This window comes from Nanorana parkeri, unplaced genomic scaffold, assembly GCF_000935625.1.
Source record: "Nanorana parkeri isolate BGI_ZX_2015 unplaced genomic scaffold, ASM93562v1 scaffold1416, whole genome shotgun sequence".
In the NCBI taxonomy this organism is placed as follows: domain Eukaryota; kingdom Metazoa; phylum Chordata; class Amphibia; order Anura; family Dicroglossidae; genus Nanorana; species Nanorana parkeri.
The window spans coordinates 16,027-24,578 of NW_017307684.1; the positions used below are offsets into that span (position 1 = coordinate 16,027).

The 8,552-nt window shown below is 41.3% G+C and overlaps 1 protein-coding gene across 1 annotated transcript in view; it reads left to right on the top strand.

The window, feature by feature from the left end:
- The window catches only part of MCM4 (minichromosome maintenance complex component 4), a 15,947-nt gene that overhangs the window by 2,073 nt on the left and 5,322 nt on the right, over window positions 1-8,552 (top strand). The window contains exons 2-11 of the mRNA XM_018569882.1: window positions 2,124-2,197; window positions 2,779-2,943; window positions 3,664-3,827; window positions 3,956-4,057; window positions 4,280-4,375; window positions 4,529-4,624; window positions 4,738-4,876; window positions 5,735-5,955; window positions 7,617-7,737; window positions 7,952-8,211. Coding sequence (XP_018425384.1) covers window positions 2,128-2,197; window positions 2,779-2,943; window positions 3,664-3,827; window positions 3,956-4,057; window positions 4,280-4,375; window positions 4,529-4,624; window positions 4,738-4,876; window positions 5,735-5,955; window positions 7,617-7,737; window positions 7,952-8,211 — 1,434 coding nt within the window. The 5' untranslated portion in view covers window positions 2,124-2,127. The remainder of the gene's footprint in view (window positions 1-2,123; window positions 2,198-2,778; window positions 2,944-3,663; window positions 3,828-3,955; window positions 4,058-4,279; window positions 4,376-4,528; window positions 4,625-4,737; window positions 4,877-5,734; window positions 5,956-7,616; window positions 7,738-7,951; window positions 8,212-8,552) is intronic.

Genomic DNA, 8,552 nt, shown 5'->3' on the forward strand with positions numbered 1-8,552 from the left:
GGGGTTTTTTTTTTTTTTTTTTTTTCCTGCACTAAAAACACGTACACAGTAATTCCAATGGTTTTCAGTGAGGCTTGTTCACACCATTGCGTTCAATTCCAGAGCTAAAAAAAACCCAGCAGCTTTGTTTTATTTATTGCACCAGAACATGCCTAAAATTGATGTAAAGCTGCCCATACAGCTTGCAACCAGCGCACGACTTTCCTTGTGCGATGGTTGTAAGGTCATTAAAATTCCGTACGATCAGCCCATCTTGGACAAGCATATTGTACTTGCGATCATCGCAAGCCCTCCCCGCTGTGGGGAGGGCTTGCCCACGATTGCAATGCTGAGCGGGCAGTCGAGTTTTAGCATGGGGCTGGTGTGACGGGCCCCACCAAATATTTGTTGCCATTTCTGAAATTGAAGTGTGATTTAGTCCCTGGAATTCATAAAGTCTTTAGAGGAGTGTCTGCGCCACCATGCAACAAATGTCAGTGAGTGTGACACGTTCATGACGCATCCAGCAGTTGCCCATAGTAACCAATCAGCTTCCATCTTTCATTTTCAAAGCTTAACTGAAGAGAGAAGCTGATTGGTTACTGTGCGCAACTGCTCCGGATTCTGCCTGCTCCCATTATGAAAAATTCCTCTGTGTAAGCATCACTATTAGGAATTTCTCACACAAGTCAGCAATACCTTTACAACTTTTGCACTGCTTTTTGGCACATTCTTAGACGGCATTAATGCCCAGAAAGTGTCTGATGTTATATTAAATCGCTCTCCAGTGTTTTCTCCCCGGCGTTTATAATTCTTACTTCTTACTACAGAAAACTCTTGTGTAGCTGCTACCTCTGACCACAACAGCTAATTATGTAGAATCGCTGGGGGGATCCTGACAGCAACACACTTGTTCTATGGTGGCTACACTCCCTTCCCTCTGTGAAGAAGCAGTGTTGTCACTTTTAAAGCGCTGCTCATGTTCTAACAATCCATGGACTGATGGAAAGAGAGGGTCCAGTTCATCAGTCTGTTTCTCTATCATCTTTCCAGTTACAGGTGTTGAGTATTAAAAGAGAACTATGGGGTTAACCTTTTCATCTCATAGTTCTCTTTAGGGTCACGGGGGGACATATACTAACCTCCTCCCTTGACCCAAAGCTCAGTATACCGCAGGCTACAGCTCGCTATATACTGAGAGCGCCGCAGCCGGGACGGATCCCGACATTACTGTTGAGATCCATCCAGCCCAGCATGAGTGGCAGCTGGCTCTACCTATCTAGAGGCAGAGTTAGCTGTGCCCTCCCCGTCCGTTCCTCCACTCAGCACTGGAGGATCGAAGAGGGGAGCGGGGGGAATCTTTGCTGGGAGCGGCGACTGACGGTTGACGCTCACTGCAGGGAGATTATCGGGAAGTGAGTGGATCGGCAGCATGTTTCTGCTCACTTCCCGATCAACAGAGCCGACCTGTTACAGCGTCTTTGTCATAGGTCGGCTCTATCTATGAGGATGAGTGGAAATCATTTACCTCATAGATCTCCTCTATGTGTAGTGTATAGAAAGGGAGTACTGCCCATTGGTCAGATAAACTGCTCCTAGTGTGTCCATGCTTGCCCACTGAAGCCACAACCGTAGGTGCACATCCAGCTTGTTACTGACAAATGTACAACAAAACAATGGATGACCGCACACATGTATATCGTTGTGACTTCTTTTTTTTAATCCATAAAGAAGGAACGCAAGGAAGAAAGATCTTGCTTCCTGATGTACCCTTTTTATGGATTAAATAAAGACGTCTCGTTGATATGCCTTTGTGCCGTTGCTCATTGTTTTGAGATACTTTTACATAACTGCTGTAGAGAAAAATCAGTTCTCCCGCCCTGTCACAGGACAGGGTGCTACAAGAACACTTTGTGGGTGGAAAAGGTTCCAGTGACACCTGGTCTCCCAATTTCTTGCCCTGATGTAACTGGTACATGGAGTAAGAGTAAGCGAGGCCAAAGGTGACAATAGAAATCAAGTTATTGCTTTGTCCCTTATGCAGTGTATAGGTGGGAGAAGGCTGGTGATGGGCTATTACAGTTGAATTACATGGTAGAATTTGGTCTGAACATGTCTAATATCTCCTCCACAATGTATTACAGCATCATGTCTTCTCCAACATCCACACCAAGTCGCAGAAGGAACAAACGGGGCCGCGTCAGCAATCCCCCAACTCGTAAGTACCCTACACATTTTCTTTATCTTTGTATCTATCTGCACGCTTTTATGATGCTTGATTACCAAAACTATACTGGATATCGGGTATCTGCACAATCTCTTCATTGAGGATCTCCTGGCAGGGCTTAGCATTCATTCTTATAGAAACGCTGTCAATTTTTCATCATAATGGGGAGTAGAGTTTCCATTAACTGAGCATAAATGAAGATTCAATTGCGCAGACACGGATGAAGAGGTTGTGTAACTTCAAGCCAAACAATGACTGGAGCCAATCAGTTGTAATCACTGTTCATGTATTCTGACTCCATACATGCGACAGTGGGCTCAGAGGGAGACTTGTCCATCTGCACAATTTAGTGTCGATGGAGGAATCTGTTCTGTAGGCTGAACAAAAAAAAAATCTTTATGTGGCTAACTTAAGGAGTTTCACTATGAAGCCGGTCAAAACTTTCAGCAGTGATTTCATTTTAACCCTAAACGTGCTTACATTCTCAATGTGGTGTTAGCATGTCTGTCTTAAGTATTTGGATCACACGACTGGTTTTTAGCTGCTAACTGTTATTTTTTCCCCTGTACCAGCCCGAAGTGAGGAGGTCAACTCTCCCCCATCTCAGAAACGTAGGACAGAGGATTCTACATCCATTGGTGAGCTGCTACCTATGCCAACGTCACCGTCTGCTGATCTACAGAGCCTGAGTGGACAAGAGCTGCTGTTCTCCAGCCCTGCACCTTCTCGGCATTCAGGTGTGAAAAAAAAATCTGCCTTTTACTTATGGGTTTTGGGTTTCATTCTTGTGATGAAATAGTTATGTTATTACAAGAATTGGAACAAGACCTTGTAGTGTATTACGGGTGGGGTTGCCACCTGTCCCGGATTCACCTTGGACAGTCCGGGTTTTGAGTCCTGTATGTGCTGTTTCAGGCCAGGACATACAGGACTCAAAACCCGGACTGCCTAGGTGAGCCTGGGTGGCAACCCTTATTACGGGTCAGAGAGCTGTGTCTAATACTTGGGGACATATTTATAAAGCGGCAGATGCGACTTTGGCCAAACATTCACTGGTGGTGAATAATTTATGATCATTTAAAATGTGTGCATAAGTTTAAAGTAACCTGTGTGTGTTTAAAAAAAAAAATGGAAGCTGTCCATACCAAAGCAGCTAACATGATGTCTGAGAGTTGCTGTCCTGTCTACCGCCTGACATTACTATTTTCCATGATGTGAGTATGCAGTATGGACTTCAGCCGACAGGTAGTGTCAAGCATACGTGTTTCAGCTCAATCACTAACCATTTAGTGAAGCCTGAATCAAGCAAGCAACTCCAGAGTCTGCAATTGTAAGCAATCATTAATGGCAGCTCCCATATTTCTATCCTCTACAGTTCCCATTAAAGACCGTTTTTATAGAAAGCCCCCCTATTGGCATGTTTATCGTTTAACTTCGTCTATTTGTATATTTAACAGCACTTCAGAGTGAACTTGACCTGAGCTCTCCCCTGACATATGGAACCCCAAGTTCTAGAGTTGAAGGTACACCAAGGAGTGGCATCCGGGGTACCCCTGCCAGACAAAGACCTGATTTGGGGTCAGCTCGCAAACTAAAGCAAGTGGATTTACAGTCTGACCAGGTGGGAAGTGTTGACTTTGGTTGCAGTCTTGATTTTATTTCAGTGACTTTTCCCCAGTCATCTTCCAGGACAGCCATCGAGATATAGGCTCCGCATAGTTGTATTTACTTAAAATGTTCTCTCTGCAGCCCGCTGCTGAGGAACTGATTACAAGTGAGCAATCCATGGAACAGAAGTTGGTTATCTGGGGTACAGATGTCAATGTTATCACCTGTAGAGAGAAATTTCAGGTAAGAAAGCATATTTTTGTCTCATTTTTTTGTGGGGGGGGCAAATACAGTATAATGTCTTTATCAATAGTTCCTGGGTGCATTGTGGTAACGGTGCCATGTGGCTTGTCTGTAGTCTTGTAGTAGAGTGTCATGGGGTATTTGTAAATTCAACATTTACCAATGTGTACATTTTACAGAATCATGATTAGTTACATTTGTAATTTATTTTCTCTCTTGTAGCGGTTTATACAGCGTTTTATTGATCTCACAGCCAAAGAGGAGGACAATGTTGGTATAGATTTGAATGAGCCAATTTACATGCAGCGATTGGAAGAGGTATGGTATCATCCATCTAAACCTAAATTATGAACACAAAATCAATGTAACTTTGTGTGGTGGAGAGGATATTTCTGTCACTAGCAGGCACTGTTTAATTTGGGCAGACTGCACTTGGCTGAAACAATTTTGACATTTTATTTTTATATTTAGATCAATGTGGTTGGTGAACCGTTTTTGAATGTCAACTGTGAACATCTTGGGACGTTTGACCAAGATCTCTATAGGCAGCTGGTCTGCTATCCACAGGTAACCATGATGCCGTTTCTCATGGTATTAAACTTGCCTTTTAGGCTAAACTACTGCATGCATTGTACTCTGTTTTTTACAAGAGAAATCTCATTCTTTTTTCTCCTGTGCAGGAAGTTATTCCAACTTTTGACATGGCAGTCAATCAGCTCTTTTTTGAGCGCTATCCTGATTCTATCTTGGAGCATCAGATTCAAGTCAGACCTTTTAATGCTCTTAAAACCAGAAACATGAGAAGTCTAAACCCAGAAGGTAAGAATGCTTCAATTCCATTTAAAGGAAATTAAAATAAAACTTAGTCATTTTTACTTTTAAAACCTATGTTTTCATTTTTCTTTCTGTTTTTATATAATCACTTTAATCTACGAATATAATTTTGATACTTGGGTTAAAGAACTACTTCGGTTGAAAAAAAGTTTTACCCCTTGCACTGGGGCTACCCCCACACTGCAAGGGTTAAGTGCTCATTTTTGTCTAGGTGCTAAAAGGTTACTCACCAGACCATCTGAGCCAGGTACCTGCTTTTGTGATCACTGAAGCGTGTCTCCTCTGCTGCACAGATTAAATGTTCCTTAACGTCCTCACATCTATGCACAGTGTATAGAGCATGATGACACCAGTCCTGTGATGCTACAATTTCAGTACAAATTACTAAACTAAACTTGAAATTGTAGTCCATCACAAGAGCGAGCTTGGAGTGGTGGCTATGTTACAACACACACAGGGACCATGGGGAGCAAAAGTAGCTGCCATTCAGAAGGAAGGACGGTGTCGGCACCACTTCAGAGATGATTTGAGAATCTACAGCTGAGTGATACACAAATAAGACACAATGTTAATAATAATCAAGGCACTTGAATGTGTTTTTTAAAATTTTAGCTTCTAAGTTTTACTTCAACAACAATAGGGGAATTTAGTGTCATTTTAAGAATAATCTATTAAATGTCAACAGCCTAGATCCCCATCTACTGGCTGGGAATGAAAATAAAAACATTTTGAGTCCTGAATATACTGTATTACTGAAGATGTATTAAAATTTCTAAACACTATCCTTATGTAATCAGACCTCAAAAGTGGTATAATTGCCTGCATTATCAACTTTTCTTTTAGATATTGATCAGCTCATTACAATTGGAGGAATGGTCATCAGAACTTCCCAAATTATCCCGGAGATGCAAGAAGCTTTCTTTAAATGTCAGGTCTGCTCTTTCTCTACCAGAGTAGAAGTAGATCGTGGCCGTATTGCAGAACCGTCCGTGTGCAAGCACTGCAACACCACACACAGCATGGCTTTGATACATAATCGTTCCATGTTTTCAGATAAGCAAATGGTAAGTTCCTATCACCTTTTTGAGTACAGTTGTTATACATGTTTCCTGCCATTCTGGCATTTGGTTTAGTAGCATTGTTAGGTGGAGAGAGTTTGTAGTTGAACCAACATAAGAGTATGTTCAAAACTTTCACTGTATTTGCAACTGCCGAAAGCTCTAGCAGACAGTCTAGGTTTGTATTGGCAACAATGTAATGGGAATTAATTACTAAAGCAAGAGAAATGAACTTCTGAAGTGAACATTTCAATTATCCAATGAAGGGAAAAGCGTATTCCTTTCTATCTGCATGTGATTGGGTGAGCACAGATTCAAATTTGAGCATTCTTACATTAATACATGTTTGCACATGGTTTTACCAATGCTCTGTCTGCGGGTATACCATTACATATGGAGGTCTTTATTCCTTTTTTTCCACTTAGCGGCTCCCACACTAAATAGTTACTATCAGATTTCCTTATACATTTTTTTTTTTTTTACATGTATAGTTACTGATTTTTGCTATTTGAACCTGGGGTCACCCTGCAGAGATGAGTAGATCTCCGCACTCAATTCTTAACATTTCAGCCCCTTTAATCCCCCATTGTGCTAATAAACTGTATTATCTCTGTGCTAATTTGTGTAAAAGAAAGCAAGTACAACTGTGACATCATTTCACCAAGTCAAAAAATACAAAGATTATTGTAATCACTGCAGGTGTTCGCATAACTAAAGCAGCCAATCACCTGTGCTTGCCACAATTATGAAATAAATATTATGCATATATTACAAATAGGTGATCAAATCGTCCTCATTGTGATGTTTTGTGGAAGTTGGTCTGTGGAGAAAAGTAAATTGCAGAGATTGCAGCCAGTAATACAAGCTGGAAATGATCAAACACACTTTGTGTCTACTATAAATGTGACAAACAATGAGTTGTTGGGAACATTTGATTGCTAGAAATGAGGGATTTGGTCATTTATTGCGTTTTTTGCCAAGTACCAAATATTTTTGGGCAGTAAAGTGATGCCCACTTGTTTTAGGGCTACTTTATGCTCTTGATTTATAAGAGCATAATGGGGTTAGCTTTGTACTGGGAGAAATATTTGGTTGTCTCTTGGCTTCATCACATTCTGAATCATTGACCTAAAGCAAGCATGCAACAAGTAATATCAGAATTTCTATATACTTGTTCCAGGTGAGTATTGAAGTTGTGCCATCCAGGTAACCAGCATGTTTAGGACAGGTCAGTAATGGCAGCCATCATACTTCTCACAGTATACACTTCCTCTTTAATACTCCTTTCAACCAGCCACAGCTCCTCTTACTGCTGCATTTCTGCAAATGCAGAAATGCAGCCAAATAAGGGCTGATGCACACTATTGTGCTGCAATAATGGATGTTACTTGCTTCAGTGTGCTGGGGTGCTATTCATTTTAAATGGCACCCCCAGTGCACTAAGACAACATTGCTCTGTTGTAGCATGACGCAACACACTGCTGTTGCTATTCATTGCGTTTTCCAAAAGAGCCAGATGCTATTTCTGCCACGTTTTGGGGCACATTCAAAAACCTGAGCTGTTAAAATGTCTGCCTTAGTGTCAAGTCATATGTATTTCACATTGGGTCACACTGTAGTTGGGTTTTCTTCTTTCAAGCCTACAGTAGTCTGTGTATTTCTTTTAGATCAAACTACAAGAGTCTCCTGAAGATATGCCAGCTGGACAGACCCCTCATACAATTATCTTATATGCTCACAATGACCTGGTGGACAAGGTGCAACCTGGAGACAGGGTGAATGTGACAGGTATAGTTTGGTCTGTTTCCTTCTGCAGACTTTTTTTTTTTCCTCGAACTGCTTTAGCTACTAATGTTGGTCATTTTATTTATTCGTATTAAAGTACCACACTGCATTACATTTATATATGGTTAACATTTCAATAACTATGTGCCCTAGAAGTGTGCATGATGGGGTGCTTGTTACTTTTGTAACCTCACTTTCTTTTTTGTTCTCCTTGTAGGAATTTACAGAGCAGTCCCCATTAGAGTAAATCCCAGAGTTAGAAATGTTAAATCTGTTTACAAGACTCACATTGATGTTATCCATTACCGGAAGACTGATTCCAAGCGTCTTCATGGTGTTGACGAGGAAACAGAACAGAAGATGTTCACAGAGGAGCGTATTGAAATGTTGAAGGGACTTGCATCCAAGCCAGATATTTATGAGAGACTTTCTTCAGCTTTAGCACCAAGCATTTATGAGCATGAAGACATTAAGAAGGTATGTTTGCTTCTCGTTTGGCCATTGCAGTTCAATACACATAGTGCTACCTGCCATATCAGTGCTTAAAGTATATTTAAACCAAGATCAAAAATGTCATACATTGCACCTTACTAGTTGGATGCGGTGGCTGCTTTTGTTCTACCTCCTAGGTCCTGCCATAAATCGTGTCCTGCTACTGGCTATCTTCTATAAACTAAAAGCCAATCCCCCTACATAACAGAGAGAAGGTGTTTGTAGACCAAATCAGGAGGACTGCCTAATGGGTATAATTCTGCTCCTCCATTCAAAATAAGCAAGTCTCTGGCAGGATCACCATCTAAAAAAAAGGAGGGGGGGGG